Source organism: Hypanus sabinus, chromosome 9, assembly GCF_030144855.1.
Source record: "Hypanus sabinus isolate sHypSab1 chromosome 9, sHypSab1.hap1, whole genome shotgun sequence".
Taxonomy (NCBI): domain Eukaryota; kingdom Metazoa; phylum Chordata; class Chondrichthyes; order Myliobatiformes; family Dasyatidae; genus Hypanus; species Hypanus sabinus.
The window spans coordinates 25838711-25859629 of NC_082714.1; the positions used below are offsets into that span (position 1 = coordinate 25838711).

Consider the following 20919-nt stretch of genomic DNA (forward strand, 5'->3'; position numbering starts at 1 on the left):
ATAGACCTGTCAGTTTGACATCAGTGGTGGGTAAATTAAAGGAAAGTATTCTTAGAGATAATATTTATAATTATCTGGATAGGCAGGATCTGATTAGAAGTAGCCAGCATGGATTTGTGCGTGGAAGGTCATGTTTGACAAACCTTATTGAATTTTTTGAAGAAGTTACGAGGAATGTTGACGAGGGTAAGGCAGTGGATGTAGTCTATATGGACTTCAGCAAAGCCTTTGACAAAGTTCCACATGGAAGGTTAGTTAAGAAGGTTCAGTCGTTAGGTATTAATGCTGGAGTAATGAAATGGATTCAACAGTGGCTAGATGGGAGATGCCAAAGAGTAGTGGTGGATAATTGTTTATCGGGATGGAGGCCGGTGACTAGCGGGGTGCCTCAGGGATCTGTTTTGGGCCCAATGTTGTTTGTAATATACATAAATGATCTGGATGATGGGGTGGTAAATTGGATTAGTAAGTATGCCGATGATACTAAGGTAGGAGGTGTTGTGGATAATGAGGTGGATTTTCAAAGCTTTCTGGGAGATTTATGCCGGTTAGAAGAATGGGCTGAATGTTGGCAGATGGAGTTTAATGCTGAGAAGTGTGAGGTTCTACATTTTGGCAGGAATAATCCAAATAGAACATACAGAGTAAATGGTAGGGCATTGAGGAATGCAGAGGAACAGAGAGATCTAGGAATAACTGTGCATAGTTCCCTGAAAGTGGAGTCTCATGTAGATAGGGTGGTGAAGAGGGCTTTTGGAACGCTGGCCTTCATAAATCAAAGCATTGAGTACAGAAGTTGGGATGTAATGCTAAAGTTGTACAAGGCATTGGTAAGGCCAAATTTGGAATATTGTGTGCAGTTCTGGTCACCGAATTATAGGAAAGATATCAATAAATTAGAGAGAGTGCAGAGACGATTTACTAGGATGTTACCTGGGTTTCAGCAATTAAGTTACAGAGAAAGGTTGAACAAGTTAGGTCTCTATTCATTGGAGCGTAGAAGGTTGAGGTGGGCTTTGATCGAGGTATTTAAAATTTTGAGAGGGATAGATAGAGTTGACGTGAACAGGCTGTTTCCATTGAGAGTAGGGGAGATTCAAACTAGAGGACATGATTTGAGAGTTAGGGGGCAGAAGTTTAAGAGAAACACGAGGGGGTATTTCTTTACTCAAAGAGTGATAGCTGTGTGGAATGAGCTTCCTGTAGAAGTAGTAGAGGCCAGTTCAGTTGTGTCATTTAAGGTAAAATTGGATAGGTATATGGACAGGAAAGAAGTGGAGGGTTATGGGCTGAGTGCGGGTAGGTGGGACTAGGTGAGATTAAGGGTTCGGCACGGACTAGGAGGGCCAAGATGGCCTGTTTCCGTGCTGTGATTGTTATATGGTTATATTGGTTTAAAATTAACCCATATGTCAGATTGGAGTTGGAGAAGCTTCATATAATCAACAGAACTGTAGACTAGTGGTCACCAACCTTTTTAAGCCCAAGATCTCCTACCTCGGCCTTAGTAAAAGGGAAGATCGACCCCACATCAATTAGTTACATGCATGCGCACCAGGGCAGAAAAGACCAGAAGTAAAACCCCGCAACCCGGAAGTAGAAATGATGTATAAACACCGGGGTACCCACCCTTTTTTTGCACAGTGGACCAGTCTAATATTGATAACGTTCTTGCGGACCAGCTGACGGGGGGGGGGGGGTGTAAAACATGACCAGAATACAACAATACTCAAAGCAGGTTCCTTATGTCCAGTCTATTCTAGTTTTCATGACTCTCCGCTTCTGTCCCGCTTGCTCACGTTTTTTCTGCTGAGAAAATTCAGCAGGTTCGTCTTTAAGTGCTGGGTGCTTGGACTCAGAGTACTGAAACAGTTTTGAGTCATTGCCTCATTAGACAGCCTCCGGGCCCGAACTCAGCCTCCCGCCCGCCCGCCATCAGATGCCTTGGCCAGGTGCGGCTGGTTGTGGGTGGGGTGAGAAGACAAGGTCAGGGCCGAAGGTCCCCATACCGGGGCCGCGGCGGTCACAGTCCAGAGGGCACAGCCAACCGAGCGGGGAGTGCGACAGAGCACCCGCCCACCCCCCTTGTAGGATCTATCGGCCAACAAATGTTTGTTTCAGTAGATCGCAGCGAGGTAGCTGCTCTGATACTTACAAAACGCTGAATCCGAATTAGGTCGTCTGTGAATATTTTAGCACCGGGTTCCCCACGAACATTCGGTGTGCTAAACAGGTTCAGAGGCAGCGCTCCAGGCCAGTAGCGATGGCACTTCCCGCCGGCTGCCCAAGGGCAACCAGTGATCCCTGGCGTGAGGGTATCACTGCGTTTAGGCGACTGATGACTTTGCGTGGGTTCAAGTTCAACAGTGGGTGTGACAGGGAATGAGGAAAAGTGCAGCTGACTCATAGCGTTTCCTCGCTATGGTTGGGGACCAGTGAATTACACTGTGTAGTGCGGGAGAGGTATACGCATGCGCACTGGACAGAAAGAACAGAACTAAAACCCTGCAACCCGGAAACAATCTCTCAACAGTATTTGTGTATTTTTTTTTTGTTTCCTTGGGATCAACTGGGAAGTCTCAAAGATCAACTAGTCGATCGCGATCGACGGGTTGGCGACCACTACTGTAGACAGTGGACAGCTCTATTTGAAGATGAACAAAGACTTGGCAACACAGTGGTTCTTGCGTTTCCAAATCGCAGATGGTCAGTGGAATCAAGGTTTGGAGAGATGTGAATATGAGGTAATTGCCCATTTTCTGACTGCACAAAGCAATACAGAGTAATTTTTCTTTTAATCATTTAGTCCAGAGAGTAGATGGACGATTGTGCAACCAGAAACTTAATGAAGCAAATGGCTTTTCTTTAATTCACTGTCATCAAACAAGATGCCCTTTCAAAATCTAGGATTCAGATGGCTATTTTTAAGGAGAAAAAAGATATGAGGAGAATTCTTCCTGGAATTATAAAATGGAGGAATGCATTGTAGATTTTAAAAGCTTGGAAATAACATATTACATTTTTCTCAGTGCTATAATCTTTGACTCATACCTGATACACATGAAAAGCATTAGCAGCTCGTCCACGCAGAAACACTGTTGGAATCCAGACATTTATCAGTGCACAGTGAGCCCTGGCAGACACAAAGTAATCAACAATGAATTTCAAGGGAGAGCATTAAATTCACAAAACAAGTTAGAGGCAAAGTAATCAAAGGATGCAGTTCATTTAGTACATTTTATGAGAATCTCCAGAGGACAGAATAGGAATTTCTATATAAGGAAGCTGTCTAGGTAAGAAAGCCTCATCAACACTTTCCTCAATTCATTAATAAACTAATTCACGTGTAAAATTTCAAACATGGCACTTCCAGCAAGTTCTAAGAACGTTACACACTTTACAGAGCTGAAATTAAAACATTATGTGAAGGCAGACAAACAACAGAGACTCAAGATATAGCCATTAGTGTTCATACTGCTAAAAGAAGGATTGTCATTTTACTTAAATTTAAATGTTGAGATGTAATTAATGCAAGAACATCAAATAGAAGTAAATAAGAGGAAATCCAGAATTTTTAACCTCTCATGTGGACTATTTGGAATTCATCTGTAATAGATCAGCAAGTTTATAGTAGAAACTAATGTCATTTCTCATAACATTTCAATTTAATGCAGCCTTCAGATATTTTGCATTCATGATTTTAAAGTAGAACTATTGCCTGAACTGCCAGCAGTACAATTTGTCAGCTCGCTGAAAGCATTTATTGTTTTAAAATATTTTCAACGCAGTACTCCAAGCAAGGAGAATGACTGAGACTGACAAAGCTGCTGTAATACTGGAGTCATCAATAACCTACCAAAATATGGGAAACTGTCCTTCAATCACACCACAGATAGAAATAGCTTTGAAAAGTAGTTACATTTTTCAGTATGGAGATTAATCAGCAACAAACAGACATTGCTAATGATCACATGAAGCATCACTATTAGTGAAAATACCTGCACTGAAAGGACACTTTTCCTCAAATGCACCTGGATTGTAATTTTAATACAAATTTGGTGTTTTGTGCATGGCTGATTTAAATATCTGTGGTGATAGTTTGGAGAACTGCACTACTTATGACAACAAGTATAGAAAATTCAATAGGTATCCCATCAAAGACTTTTAGCTCTTGTTACCCATTTTTTTTAAAGATTTTCATTGAACAGAAGAAAATGATTACAATGTTAGGCAACAAGTAGGCAGAAATCAGAGATAGGATTATCCATTGGATTTTTTACACCGCTGGTCCTAAACAATGCAGTTAAATTACTGCATTGCCCCAAAATGTGCTTCTGAAAGAGAAAAAAAACCTTTACAAAACAGCTGCAACTTGCACCCTCGGCACCAGATACTACTGCATGTGGTTTGGGAATGTTTTACCTGCTTTTATACTGCAATCAGTCAACAGCTCGAAGAATTCAGAATGAAGGACAGAGAAAGAAGATTGGTGAATCTTATGTTCAATTTAAGAACACAGTTGGTGGGGTGTCAGAGGTGCAATAGTAGCTGAAGCAGGCAGAAACTTAAGTGAAGTGGATGAAGCTGACACAACGTTTCAGAGTTAATGCAACGAAACCTATTACATCAAAATTAACAAAACACTTTTAGACAGAAACAACAGATTGTATTAAATGACAAGACATGAAAGCATTGAATAAGATTAGGAATGGAGGAGGGTGGACTGATGCCAATGTAACATCTGTGTAGTGCTTGTCCTGTGTGACAGGTCATCACACTCCTTATGAGAAAATCAAATTACATAGTGCAACACTGAGTGCTAACAGGCCATCAGAAGCTATAGATATCGAAAGGAGGCAGTGAACAAAAAACACACACTTCTAGAGGTAAGTTTGTTTATTAAAAAAATAGCAATATATACAGAATATTTACATAAATAACAACAATTCAAAATTCCAACCTCCTGCCTTAGGTTCCCAATCTCAGATACCAAACAAAAACCAAATTCCTTTTTAGTTAGAATCACTGAGATTCTTTAGATAACCTTTATAACTCCAGGTTTTCTAACTAATCTAGATCTAATGTTCTTCCCTATTTAAAAGTTTATCAACTAACATTTGCCTTTTTATTTATCTTTAGTTAGTTAGAAACTAATTGAAATCCTGTTCTTAAGTAGTATGGTTAACTTAAGTTTCAGTTCAGGTCAGCATGTCTACAAATTCAACACCAAATATCAAATTCAGATCCTTCGAATTAAAAATAAACTTTTACATCCAACCGTATTAAATCTCTCCATTCTGAACCCATTCCCGCGCTGGTTCTTCAATCTTACGGGGCTCGCCCCTTGTTTCTTGGTTCATAGGATGAAATAGTGGGTCATCCATGGAAATTCGATTCACAATACTTACACCAAAACAAAACCTGACCAAATCCCTTGGTATGATTTAACAGAACAAATTCCCAGTTACATGGTAGAGATCTTGGACACTCAACTCTGCTGATATTGTTTTGCCATAGCTTCTGCTTGTTCTAGATGTAGCTTCAACAAACCTTTTATCGATATCATCTCTCCGCCAGGGGTTTTACCCTGAGGTTTTCAAGTAAGTAGGGTAGAGATACTCACTACCAGTTCCACTTTTAATAGTTTTCATCTTTAGCTTCTATTAGTTTGCTGCATTTCTCTCGCTTGTCTGCATTTCCATCAGCCATGCCTCGTTCTAACATAGATTTTTGCCCAAGTTCTTCCTTTTGTTTTAAAATTTCGGGAAACCTCCTCCACAGGCAGAGCATTCTAACATTACGTCTTTGGGTTTAATTAATCTGGGTTGCACCATGAAATTTATGCACTGTACTAGAGTTGACGGCTCTTTTGAGAAGCGACCAGACACTGTTGGAATCCTATTTTAGAGGAGAGTACTGCACATAGCAAAACACTGAAATTTGCTGCAAATCCCTCACTGCATGCAGGCTGACAATGATGAAGATCACGTCACAAATCAACAAAGCAAATGTGAAATAAACAAAATAATCTAATAACATGTGATATTAAACAGCAGCAGAAGCAAGCCTGAACCGAGATGCCATACAATGGAACTCCAATCAAAGTTTCATAACTGAAGAGGTCATAAAGGAACTAGGATGCAAACAGCAGAGAGATTGATAATCAGATAACTATATAAAGATATCACCGAAATAAGAAAGGCATACTATAAAAGGCATTTGCACCCCATTTCATCTGAAAAGTATATCAAGAAAAAAATCTACCAATCACTAAATATTATACTTCAATCAATAAAGACAATATTGAAAATGAAAATTAATTTTTTGCTCAAAGGAACAAAAGCCATTTATTAATGAAAAAGTTATTTTCCCCATCCTATTTGAAAGAAACCTCATGTTAAATTCTTATAGCAGTTCAGCAGAACTGAATTCCTTGCCTTTTCTTTGCAGCACAGTCAATGAACATATTCAAGTAGATTCTGTCATTACTGACTTCCCATTTTGCTGCTGGACACAGCACTAGGTCCAAAGAAGAAGCATAAACATACTGAGCTAAGGAGGCAGACACAATCGGTATCTTGACCCTTGGCTTCACACCAACCATGGCTTATGCAAAAAACATGGCCATATTCATTTGAATGAGCTTAAGCTAGTTGGAAAAATATGAATGAAGTAATTTTAACATTTAAACATTTAAATTCATTATAATGAAATTAAATTAATTTAAATGTAATTTAAGTTTAGATAGTTAAATGCCCTTTGAATAAGGTTGGTTTTAATTGTTTTACAACATTTAAAAAATCTTTTTGAGTATTTAAATGTGTTCCAATTGATTTTAAATATCTCAGTAACAACATATTAAAATATGATCAGGTCAGTTTAGACCTGATCAGCTAAGGTCAATATTTAGTCACAATTATTCAACATGAGATAATAAGAAGGTAAATGTGGAAAAACAAACAAGTATCAATGATAATGTATGCATAATAGAGAAACTGAAGCTGGAAGATTTGACCAAGCTGACAGACCATAAATAATTCAAGTTGAACATGACAAGTTAGAAAAAAAGTGCACCAAAGTGATTTCAAAGAAATCCAAAAGATTTAAATTAAAGCCAAAAGTTGAGGAATTTAACTTGACAAGCAAGAAAATTGGCATTAATTACTTAGAGTAACTGCAGTCAGGAAATAATGAGTGAAAACAAAGCTGAGCTACATCACAGACACATCAAATACTAAGCAGGAAAATACTGAAGAAAAGGTGTTGAACTGAAGGCACAACTTCATTCCAACTAGAAGATATAAAGAATATACCAGGAAATAGGGCAGCAATCCTGTACATGCTAATAAAATTTACTATAACACTTAATGGTGCTTTTTTATTAAGGGAATTGTACGGTGCCATGTTGTGAACAAAAACTTAGCCATCTAAAATGCTCTTTGTGCAGAATTACTCTGAAGACATGTCTAAGTTATACTGTCAACACTACAAAAGATTCTGCCAGAGACTATCCTGCCAATCTTCACTCTCCTGCAAGGTATCATTTTCTAAAATGTTAGCTTTGAAACATTTTCTACATGACATGTAAAATAAGCTATTGACTCCTTGCTGAAATATAACAAATTAGGTAGCAATTACAGTGCACTAGATTTTACTGTCATAATTTCGTGCATCAGAATTTATGCTCAGGCTAAACAACCGCTCTCATATTCAAAATCAGTTTACACTTCACAATATAATGATGCAATTAGTTTAAAAGAACTTGGTTCTGATTGTAGAAAAATTTGCCAAAGATATTCTTCAAAATGGTACACTCAGTGCAATGACAATTTTCCACCAGCACCAAAAAGCAAGTGCATTTTTATGAATTTAATTTCCTAAGCACGACGACTGCTATTTATGAACATGGTTTGCCCTCTTCGCGTGATTTATTTCATAATGCATTTCTGTATAATAAATGGATCATGAAAAAGAAATGTCCAAGAATAAAATAAAGTTAAATGTGTCCATTTAACATTGTATTCAAGAGCTCATCAAATTGAGAGGGACAGAAAACCCAAAATATTATGCAATACTGACAAGATCTTGCAGTTGGATAGGTCCTTCGTTCGCCTACTTGCGAATGGAAATGGAACAACCCAATAATGGTGCGTGGGTTGCGGAGGAGTCAGCTGCAACAGTAAAGACAGAGGAAGAATAGATTAAATTAACCAATCTGTAATTGGGAGTTCTGTGGTTGGGAATCAGGCTAAGAGTATCCGGTTAAAGATGGACAGCCTCGAAAGTTGGGCAGGAGGTGGGGTAGGGCAAGAGCAGTAAGGTGGGAATAATGAGAAAAGAGCCCAAGAGAGTTGGTCAAGAAAAAGAGGCATCTACTGTGAGCACAATTCTCCACAGGCAAGGTTTGAAATATCACCCAAATGGTGGTATAGAGAGTGCTGCACACCACAGCTGCCATGAATACAGCAGGGCTCTGGTATTATTAATATTTCAGGCACATGGAGGAATACAAATGAAAACAGTGAATTTTGTGTTTTCCAGTCTACAATTTTCTGTTACATTTCACATGTTCTTGAACCGAATCAAACAGGCAACAAACCACTGCATTGGATGAAATAACTTGCAGGAAATATTGTAATTATCTGAGTTCAAAAGTTGACTTTAGGTCTGTGCTCCACATAGCTGAACACAGGAAAAGAAATGGGGTACAGTTTTATAAAGAACTTTGATGATCAAAACTTTATTACCCAAACTACGAAGTAGAGGGAATCAATCAGATTCACTATCATCCCAGCTGATAAAAGCTATTGCTGCTCGGAGCTTTATCTATCCCATGATATATGAGAGTTTGGTATTGTTCAACCTTAGTCCATAACCTGAGGTGGCTGACTGAAATTTCACTGTCAAGTTACAGCAAGTTTTGAAGCTCAATCACTTGACTGAATTCTTCAAAAGCACTGTAGAGATCTTAATGGCTAACACTGGTGGTCTTGTATTTTGTCTTGTAGTGGCAGAAGGTACAGGACTTCATTATGCACCCTCATAACTGGAAGTCCTGAACTTATTGACAGACACTAGCAATGGACTCCACAGAGTCTAGCAGTGGAAACAAGTTTTTCAAGCTACAACAGCAAGGCCATGTTCTTCAAGAATTTCCACATGTTTTTTCCCTTTCTCTCTAATTTCCTTCATGAATGCTCCATACACAAAGTGAACCCTCAGCAATCAAACATACTCCCTTTACCATATCCATCCTTCGTTTTCTTTTCACAGCTTGAAACAAACTCATCTTTCTAGTTCTGTTGCAAGGGTTTTCAACTTAAAACATTTTCTCTTTTCACACATGCTGCCTGACATGCTGAGTGTTTCTCAGCCTTCTTGCTTTTATTTGGAATATTTGTTGTTCAATTCACGGCAGTACATTCTCCACTGGCAGGACACAAGAATGAACATTATAAATTATATTTCTATTGACATCCATAATGTTGATTGCTCTATAGTCAAGAAAGAATCTGAACATTTTGTTGAAAAAGAACATTTATAATTATTTCCAAGATTAAAAGCCATTAAAAATTACATTGTAGGTCAAGACTTACGTTTCAAAATCTGACAAGCTTTGATCCTCAGAGGTTTGACTTAAATCACCAGGTACCTATGAATGAAAAAAAATTATTTTCAACTTTACTGATGTATATGTCACTGAAATGGCCCGTTACGTAGAATCGCAGTGTTTGCTTTCTCATGCAAAAATAAATTGCTTTGAACATGATTGCATTAAAATATAATGGCAAGACATATTTAAGATTTTCTTTTGAATTGCATTACTTGCAAAGATAAAAGTCATTTATCCCTAGTATACTAAAAAATAATTTACTGTCGCTGACTCAAATTTAATAATAACTATAACATCCTCAAATAAGAGTCATTGACCTGATATGTGAACTCTGTTTCTGGTTCCCACAAATGCTGGTAGACATGCTGCGTGTTTCAAGCATTTTCTGTTTTTAAGAAAGGTGGCTAAGATAATCCCAATGAAACAATATCAGGTAACCCAAATGGGTTCCAACCACAGAGTCTTTAATGCTGCATCTTACTGATTTCCTGGAGATTTTTAGACCAAAATACTTGTTGTAAGCCCTCTACAGATATTTATTTGACTAGAGAAAATTCATCTGTGCTTGAATTAACTTCTGCAACTAATTAAAAGACAGCAGAGAGAGGGGAGGAAGACTGACTTGATTTTTGTTCTTTCTTCAGCTTTACTATTTCTCCAAAATCAAGTAGGCAAACTCAAAGTTGAAGTTGTCATATGCACAGGTGTCATGATGAACTTATATGCAACAACATCACAAGCACATTGCATCATAGCAGAATTGACAAGAATAACATAAATAAAACATTATACACATTTTTTTTTTGCCAAAAAAGCAATTAGAATAAAGAGTTGATTTTAATGCAAGGCAATCAAAGTGGTCAAAGTGTTGCTAAACTGCAGTGAAAAGGGTTTTGCTAGTTGGTTCAAGACCCAAAGGTTGAAGCTGCAAATACAAAACCATAAAACCAAAAGACATAGGAGCAGAATTAGGCCATTTGGCCCATCGAGGCTGCTCTGCCATTTTATCATGATTGATCTATTTTCCCTCTCAGCCTCAGCTTCTTGCCTTCTCCCCGTATCGTTTCATGCCCTGACCAATCAAGAATCTATCAACTGCTGCCTTGAATTTACATGCAGACTCGACCTCCACAGCTGCCTGTGGCAATGACTTCCACAAACTTGCCACTTTCTGACTAAAGAAATTCCTCCTCATTTCTGTTCTAAAATTATGCCCCTCTAATTTTGAAACTGGTGGTGTGGGACTTCAGGCTTCTGTATCTCCTGCCCAATGGTAAAAAGATAAATGTCCCAGATGGTGGGGATATATGATAAAGGATGCTGACTTCTTGAGGTTGTACCTCCTGTAGATACTAAAAATGGCAGAGAGCGAAGACGTGGCCTCTTGTGTCTCCATGGAAACACCTGTGTAGATTAGCTGTGTATCCCACTGGGATGGTCAGTTCTCCCTAATGGAGGGCATTCCAACTGTCAAGGTCAAGGAAGCTTGGATATAATCTGGCAAAGCCAAGCTAAGAATACCCATGTGCTTTTCCTCATTCCTCATGAAGTCTTTTTCCTCATTTTCCTGAAGTGGTAACTGCCAGCTGCTGCTCTGGCTGCAATCATAATATTCATCAGAATTCTGCCTTTCAGGATTATCAAGATCCAAACAGAGGATAATGGATACAATCGGTTAACAGTTTGGTGTCAGTGCAAGGTGCCATTGGATGGAGTACACAGGGTGTTACTATAATGGAATAAGCATGCTTATGAACGGAGTGTACAAAATCCAGATTACTGAAATCTATCATGACATGAGAAAATAAACAGTACACAAGTCAGTACTAAGATTTTTAAACATTGAGAATCGTAAGACAAGCACTTGTAGATTAGATTCTGCAACCTGAGTAAGACAGGAGATGAACTGCAAAGTTCAGGACAGAAGTGCGTGACAAAGGAGGAAGGCAAGCAAGGGGTAAAATTAAGACATGGCCTATATTCAAAGTGGTCTAAGAAAATCACTACCACACTGTCACCCCTCTTTTCCCACAACCAAACTTTCCCAACAAGGTGCACAAGTACAGAGTTGATTGAAAATGGCATCACCGGTGAACAAGGAGATGAAAGAAGCATCTAGCATGCTGACCTTTCACAATCAGGGCACCAAGTTTAGGAATTGAGGCATTATGTTGCAGTTTTATAAATCAGTGGTGAAGCTGCACTTGAAGTACTGCGTACAGTTTTGGTCACACTGCTATGGGAAAGATGTGGTTTCACTGCAAAGAGTGCTGAAAAGATTTACATGGATTTTGCCAAGACCAGAGGGTCTGAGTTATAGAGGGAGGTAGGCCAGATTTGGTTTTATTCCTTGGAATATAGGATAAAAATATAGGACCTTTCAGAAATTATGAGAGGCATAGATAAGGTGGATGGGAACAGCCTTTTCCCCAGGGTAGTGGAGTATAAAATTAGGGGCATGGATTTACAGTGAGGGAGGAAAGATTTAAAAGGGACCCAAATGGCAACTTTTTCCACAGAGAGGGTGCTAAGTGGATGGAACAAATTGCCAGATGAAGAGGTTGCGACGGGTACAATAGTATAATTTAAAAAGCAGTTAGATTGGTTCACAAAGAGGTGGGGCTTCGAGGGATGTAGGCCAAATTCATGAAATTAGGACTAGATGGATGAGCACCATAGTCAGCATGGATTTATTGGACCAAAGGACCTACAGCCATGCTGTACTGCTCAATGGCTCTAACCTCTGGGTGCACATTGAGAAAAAGGTGGAACTCGTTAGCTTCTGAAGCCAATAGCAGAAGCTTAACACCAATGACTGGGCTATTACGCCACCACAAATTTAAACTCAAACAAGGGGTCTCAAAAACTGTGCAGAAAGCTATTTAACAGTCTGTTCTCTCTCTATCTACATATGGAAAAACCATGTTAAGTTGCTCTACAACTATTTCAAAACCTTGACAGTTCAGCATGTGGTTCATGAAGTGATATTTCCCAAGGTTCCTTTAATTTAACTTGGGCCCTTTAGCTTCTGGTCCCTTGGAACACTTGGGGGCAACATTTCCCCCTCTTTCTTCAAGCTTACTGAGGCCCTGTTTCCCCCACTCCTTTGAAAAACACCGTGACCTCAATTCCCTGTACTTTTTAAATTCACCAGAGTTCTGTTTTCCATGTTTCCTTTAAAACTGACCAGATTCACTGGAAAATCTATGAAACTACCGTACAACATCTTAAAGAAAAAAAAGAATTAGAATTGTCTTGAGGATGGTGGGCGGGGGGGGGGGGGGGGGGTTGCAGTGGTTAGCAGGATTAACATCCAATAGTCCACATTATTTTCAAACCTGGCTGATTGCTGATCGCAATGGAGTTTTACTATATTGAGAAGTTCCTTCCTAACAAGAACTATATTTCATTAAATGCCTCCAAACAAAACAGGAAATAATTAATGAATGAATGAACATACTGTAAGTAGGCATTAATAATCTTTGAATTGTTCCATCTGCAATGCTTAATCACATATTCTCAGAATTGCTGTGAACAGAGCTACAGGAGCCCTGTTAATTTCAATGAAATACTGTTTTTAACAGGGTATTCCGTGAGATAATATAAAATGGGCAGCATTCAGAAATACAATCATTAAGGAATAAATCCTACTTGATATCCCACTAAATTATTTGAAAAGTGCAATGAGATTTTAAGACACTAAAATGATAAAATTGCAAGATACCACTTTCATAAATGCACTTAAGATGTTCAAGTCAAAACATATCCTGTTTCTATCCTTTCTCCTTGTATCCAACTAAAATTTTGTAAAATTGGTTTCTCTCAATTTTAATCAAATGTGGGATCAACAACAGAGTAATAACTATTCCAGAAAAGTGATAATTTTATATACTTCAATATTAATGGTAACTGTTCAAGTAATAATGACACTGATACCCTGCATTCTCACAAATTAGGCCAAATAATTCCAGGTCCCTGTGGCTGACTAGCCCCATTATCCTACACCTTCTCACAGACTGAAACAAGTGCTACTTTAGAACTATTGCTTCCAGTTAAACAGATGTGCATGAATAAACAGAAATGCACATCAGAACTCGCTGATTCTAGCAGTAACAATGATGGATTCCTGCCAGAAGAGAACCTATTCAAATATTTCCTAGGGCATGATGTATCATATGGTCTGACTGAGCAAAACTGCTGAGATTTGTTTAGCAGTTCTAGCCATCAGCTATTCTGAAATTTGCAGAAGAATGAACATAAAATAGATTTAAATGTAGCTAAATATGCCTTGGTTGTATTTAAATCTACCTAAGTGTGCCCCTTATGTATTTAAATCCTCCTAAATAGGGATAAAACTATTGTAAAAGCTTTGACTTTTCATAAAATGAAGTAACAGTGCCTGCCCTCTGACTGCATGCCAATCAAAATGAAATTTTCACAAAGCTTCTAAAAGAGTAACCTCTTTGCACTCTCTGCATACAGTCCAATAAGTAACACAGTCATTTGGCTTGAGTTAAAAGTACTTGAACAGGATGTCAGAAATGATTCACAGTTAATTGTGCTCGACTTTGCCAGTGTTTTGACTGGATAAGATTGTGCTTGCTTTAAATAACTTTCACAATTCAACCTTCTTGAAGCAAAACTGGTTCTTGACAGATTCACCTTCCTTTCACACAATAACCCTCTCCAATTACGTGGAATAATTTGATCTCACTTTGGGGTTACAAACATTATCATACAGTATTGAATGTAGAATCTCAAATTTAACTGGGGAAATACAAATTTATGCTGTCACTATGAGAATGAATCAGCCTCTAAATATAACTGATCTTTGAAGTGATAACAGTGTTCAAAGTTTTAAAATTACAACTAACTTATTGACAATCTTTGTGTTTTAAGGATTCTACCCTCTAAAGTTAGAAACTTAAATTAGTGATTATCTCCTCACAGCATTTGCAATGCTTATACCTGTAAAAACAAATAGAAAAGTGATAGAAAAGTTTGAGGACTCAATAAAATTTGTGTATATACTAATAAAATTAAAGAGGGTTTCAAAGCATAGTGGGCAATAAAATTATTTTGGTGTGTATTTTACAGTGGCATGCAGAAGTCTGGGCACCTCTGGTCAAAATTTCTGTTACTGTGAATAGCTAAGCGAGTAAAAAATGAACTGATTTCCAAAAGGCGTAAAGTTAAAGATGACATATTTCTTTAATATTTTAATCAAGGTTATTTTTTTATTTCCATCTTTTACAGTTTCAAAATAACAAAAAAGAAAAAGGGCCTGAAGCAAAAGTTTGGGCACCCTGCATGGTCAGTACTTAGTAACACTCCCTTTGGCAAGAATCACAGCTTGTAAACCCTTTCTGTAGCCAGCTAAGAGTCTTTCAATTCTTGTTTGGGGGATATTGGCCCATTCTTCCTCGCAAAAGGCTTCTAGTTCTGTGAGACTCTTGGGCCATTTTGAACGCATTGCTCTTTTGAAGTCTATACACAGATTTTCGATGATGTTTATGTTGGGGGACTGTGAGGGCCATGGCAAAATCTTCAGCTTCTGCCTCTTGAGGATTTTGAGGTGTGTTTAGCATCATTATCCTGTTGTAGAACCCATCCTCTTTTCACCTTCAGCTTTTTCACAGATGGTGTGATGTTTGCTTCAGAATTTGCTGGTATTTCATTGAATTCATTCTTCCCTCTACCAGTGAAATGTTCCTTGTGCCACTGGCTGCAAAACAAGCCCAAAGCATGATCAATCCACCCCCATGCTTAACAGTTGGAGAGGTGTTCTTTTCATGAAATTCTGCACCCTTTTTTCTCCAAACATACCTTTGCTCATTGCAGCCAAAAAGTTCTATTTTAACTTCATCAGTCCACAGGACTTGTTTCCAAAATGCATCAGGCTTGTTTAGATGTTCCTTTGCAAACATCTGACGCTGAACTTTGTGATGAGGACACAGGAACGGCTTTCTTCTGATGGTTCTTCCATGAAGGTCATATTTGTGCAGGTGTTGCTGCACAGTAGAACAGTGCATCCCCACTCCAGAGTCTGCTAAATCTTCCCAAAGGTCTTTTGCAGTCAAACGGGGGGGGTTGATTTGCCTTTCTAGCAATCCTACAAGCAGTTCTCTCAAAAAGTTTTCTTGGTCTTCCAGACCTCAACTTGAACTCCACCATTCCTGTTAACTGCCATTTCTTAATTACATTACGAACTGAGGAAACGGCTACCTCGAAACGCTTTACTACCTTCTTATAGCCTTCTCCTATTTCGTGGGCATCATTTATTTTAATTTTCAGAGTGCTGGGCAGCTGCTTAGAGGAGCCCATGGCTGCTGATTGTTGGGACAAGGTTTGAGGAGTCAGGGTATTTATAAAGCTTTGAGATTTCCATCACCCTGGCTTTTCCTAATGATGATAGTGAACAATCCATAGCCCTAACAAGCTAATTAAGGTTTGAGACCTTGGTAAAAGTTATTTGAGAGCTCAAATCTCTTGGGGTGCCCAAACTTTTGCATGGTGCTCCTTTCCTTTTTTTCCACTCTAAAATTGTACAAAACAAAATTAATACACTAATCTTGCTTAAAATGTTGATAAGAATGTTCCATCTTTAGAACCATAGAACACTACAGCACAGTACAGGCCCTTCAGCCCTCCATGTTGTGCTGACCCATATAATCCTTAAAAAAAAGTACTAAACCCACACTACCCCATAACCCTCAATTTTTCTTTCATCCATGTGCCTGTCCAAGAGGTTCTTAAATAACCCTAATGTTTTAGCCTCCACCACCACCCCTGGCAAGTCATTCCAGGCACTCACAACCCTCTGTGTAAAAAACTTATCCCTGATGTCTCCATTAAACTTCCCTCCCTTAGTTTTGTACATATGCCCTCTGGTGTTTGCTATTTGTGCCCTGGGAAACAGGTACTGACTATCCACCCTATCTATGCCTCTCATAATCTTGTAGACCTCTATCAAGTCCCTCTCATTCTTTTACGCTCCAAAGAGAAAAGTCCCAGCTCTGCTAACCTTGCTTCATATGACTTGTTCTCCAAATCAGGCAACATCCTAGTAAATCTCCTCTGCACCTTCTCCATAGCTTCCACATCCTTCCTATAATGAGGTGACCAGAATTGAACACAATACTCTAAGTGCGGTCTCACCAGAGATTTGTAGAGTTGCAACATGACCTCTCTACTCTTGAACTCAATCCCCCTGTTAATGAAGCCTAGCATCCCATTGGCCTTCTTAACTACCCTATCAACCTGTGCAGCGACCTTGAGGGATGTATGGATTTGAACCCCAAGGTCCCTTTGTTCATCCACACTCTTAAGGAACTGACGATTAATCCTGTACTCAGTCTTCTGGTTTGTCCTTCCAAAATGCATCACCTCACACTTGTCCGGATTGAACTCCATCTGCCATTTTTCTGCTCAACTGTGCAGCCTGTCTATATCCTCTTGTAACCTTCAACCACCCATAGCTCCATCCACAACTCCTCCAATCTTCGTGTCATCCGCAAACTTGCTCACCCATCCTTCCGCCTCTACATCCAGGTCATTTATAAAAATCACAAATAGCAGGGGTCCCAGGACAGATCCCTGCAGCACTCCACTAGTTACCAACCTCCAGGCAGAATACTTTCCTTCCACAACTACCCTCTGCTTTCTTCCTTTACGCCAATTTTTTATCCAAACAGCCAAGTTTCCACTTATCCCATGCCTCATAACTTTCTGGATGAGTCTCTCATGAGGGACCTTTGTCAAATGCTTTGCTAAAGTCCATGTAGACCACATCCACTGCCCTACCCTCATTAATTTCTTTTGTTACCTCTTCAAAAAACTCAATCAGGCTCATGAGGCACGATCTTCCCTTCACAAAGCCATGTTGACTATCCATGAGTAGACTGTTACTTCTCCAAATGCTCACAGGTCCTATCCTTAAGAATCCTTTCCAGTAGTTTGCATACCACCTACGTAAGACTCACCGGTCTATAGTTCCCAGGTTTCTCCCTATTACCTTTTTTAAACAAGGGAACTACATTTGCCATTTGCCACCCGGCACTTCCCCTGCAGCCAAAGAGGATTCAAAGATCATGGCCAATGCTCCTGCAATCTCTTCTCTCAATTCCCACAACAACCTTGGGTGTATCATATCCAGCCCGGGGATTTATCAATCTTAATGTTTTTAAGAAGATCCAGCACTTCTTCTTCCTTAATCTCCACACTGTCCAGCACACAGGCCTGTTCTACTTCGACCTCATCCTGATCAAGATCCTTTTCACTTGTGAATACTGAAGCAAAGTATTCATTTAGGACCTCCCCAACCTCCTTCACTTCCAGGCAAGTTACCCTCTTTATCCTTTAGCAGTCCCACCTTCGTTCTCGTCATCCTCCTATTCTTCACATACGCATAGAACGCCTTGGGGTTCTCCTTAATCCTACATGCCAAGGCCTTCTCATGCCCCCTTTGAGCTCTCCTAAGTCCTTTCTTTAGCTCCTTCCTGGCTACCCTATATTTCTCATAAGCCCCTCCTACTTCCTGCTTCTTATATCTAACATATGCTTCCTTTTTCCTCTTGACAAGTTGCCTCACATGTTTCATCTGCCACGGTTCCCTTTTCCTACCATTGTTTCCTTGCCTTAGTGGAACAAACCTGTCCTGAACCCAGCTCAAGTGGTCCCTAAACTTCTCCCACATTACTTCTGTGCTTTCCCCTGTGAACATCTGTTTCCAATTTACTCTCGCTAGTTCCTGCCTCATCCCTTCAAAGTTAGCCCTTCCCCAGTCAGGCACTTTACCATTTCGTCTGATTTTATCCCTTTCCATAGCTATGCTGAAGCTAAGGGAGTTGTGGTAACTTTCACCAAAATGCTCCCCAACCAAAAAGTCTGTCACCTGACCAGGTTCATTACCCAGAACTAGATCCAGTATGTCCTCTGCTCGCGTCAGCTGGTCCTGATGGACATGCTCCACCTATCATCTGCCTCTCTGTTTATTGCTCAGTGTATTTCAGTCCTATGTTTTCACCAGATTGTGCCAGCGATTTCTCCTGAGCTTTTCCAGCATTCATAGCTGCACTCTGTCTGCTTCCTGATTCTAATTTTTGGATTTCTCTGGATGTTTTGATCTCTGCCTGAACTTTGATGCTGACTTTGTTTGCACCTAGGGATTTGTTACTTAATTAATATCACTTGTGCGCACAGTACTAGGTGTGTGATTGGACCCCTGCTCCAGTGTCCTGACACTCTCCCGTGGATGGTCCCAAGCCTGGCTTCAAAAGGAGGAGAGTTGAGCATGAGACTAGCACAGTTCAAAGTTCAAATTATTTATTATTGAAGTATATAATATTATCATTATACAACATTGAGGGTTGTCTCCTTACAGGAAGCCACAAAAGAAAGAAACTTCAGAAGAACCCTTTTAAAAAAGATCATCAGACAAACAATGTGCCAAGGGAGGAGTGGGAAACAAATTGTGCAAACCACATCCCGTTTTAAAAACCCAGAACTAGAGAATTGCCAACAGAAGCTCCAAAGATCTCATCTCTGGGAGAGGAAGGAACTTCAAAGGGGCTATACCTGGGGACTTGAAAGATCGGCCCAGGACTCTTATGAGCTGCTGTCAGTGGGCTAGTAGGGGTGATAGGCTCCAGAAGGTAAGTAAGCAACTTGTAACTTGATTTTTGTATGAAGTTATCATGACTTAGCATGTAACCACTGTTGCAACACAAATGGCAATTTTTATCATTTAATGATTAAAAATAATTTCTGGCAAAATTTACGAGGGGTCAAAATCTATATGCTAGTATAACCAGTCAATAACTGAGTCCTAGAGCAGCCATCTGTTTGTGATAGTGAGCTAGATAACAACGTTGGGCAGCATTATCAAGAACAGAGCAATCTCTCTCAAGGAGCTTAAGGCATTCTATGTTCATTTCAAACAGAAGTGGAATAGAATGTCTCCACCCAGCCTGACCGTTGTCAATGTGCCTTGCGCACATCAGATCAGTCTACCAGAGAGCAAACCCGCAGAAAGCGTCAGGCAAGGATGGTGTCCCTGGATTCTGTGCAGATTAAGCTGGCAAGGATATATGCAGGCATTTTAAACCTCTTCTTACCTCAGTCTGAGGTTCCCACCAATTTAAGAAGACCACTATCATCCTCATACCAATTTAAGGTAATGTGCTTTAACCACCATCTGGTAGCTCTGACATTCATCATTATGAAGTGCTTTGAGAAGCTGGTCATGAACTCCAGCCTCCCAGACAACTTTGACCCACTGCAATTCACTTACTGCCAAAATAGGTCCAAGGCAGACACCATCTCCCTGGTCCTATGCGTGGAGTATTTGGACAGTAAAGGTACCTACATCAGACTATTAACTACAGCACCTCTTTCAATACCGTAATTTCAAGCGAAATCATCTTCAAACTTTGAGACTGGGGCTCAACACCTCCCTTTGCAACTGAATTCTCGATTAACAGTCCACTATCAGTAAGAATTGATAGTAACACCTCCGCTATGATTTTCCTCAACACTACTACCCCACAAGGTTGAGTTCTCAACTCCCAACTTTACTCCATACACACTCTTAATGGTGTAGAAGTAACTGTTGTGGTGTGCGCTTAGCCCACTGCTCTACTCTCTCTATACCCATGACTGCATAGCTAGGCATAGATCAAACACCATCTACAAGTTTGCTGATGATACGATCATTGTTGGTAGAACCTCAGATGGAGATGAGAGGGCATACAGGAATGAGATATACCAGCTAGTGGAGTGATGCAGCAGCAACAACCTGGCACTCAACATCAGTAAAACGAAAGAGCTGATTGTGGACTTGTGGACTTCCAGAAGGGTAAGACGAAGGAACACATACCGATTCTCATAGAGGGATCAGAAGTGAAGAGAGCGAGTAGTTTCTCGTTCCTGGATGTCAAGATCTCTGAGGATTTAACCTGGTTCCAACATATTGATGCAGTTATAAAGGCGGCAAGACAGCAGCTATACTTTATTAGGAGTTTGAAGAGATTTAGTATGTCAACAAAAACACTCAAAAAACTTCTATTGACATAAGGTGGAGAGCATTCTGACAGGCTGCTTCACTGTCTGGTATGGGGGGGGGGGGGGGGGGGGCTACTGCACAGGACCAAAGAAAGCCGCAGCAGGTTGTAAATTTAGTTGCCTCCATCTTGGGTACTAGCCTACAAAGAACCCAGGAAACCTTCAACCTTCAAGGAGCACTACTGTGAATATGATCTCACTTTCTAATGTATATTATTTCTGTTTTTACATGATTTTTAATCTAT

General features: G+C 39.7%; 1 protein-coding gene across 3 annotated transcripts in view; it reads right to left on the reverse strand.

Annotated features, from left to right (window-relative positions):
• snx29 (sorting nexin 29) overlaps positions 1-20919 on the reverse strand; it is a 572982-nt gene that overhangs the window by 193426 nt on the left and 358637 nt on the right. For all 3 annotated transcript variants that reach the window (XM_059979337.1, XM_059979336.1, XM_059979338.1), the window contains 2 exons: positions 9597-9652; positions 3052-3133 (listed from right to left, as the gene is read on the reverse strand). In XM_059979337.1, the coding sequence (XP_059835320.1) occupies positions 3052-3133; positions 9597-9652 (138 nt within the window). The remainder of the gene's footprint in view (positions 1-3051; positions 3134-9596; positions 9653-20919) is intronic.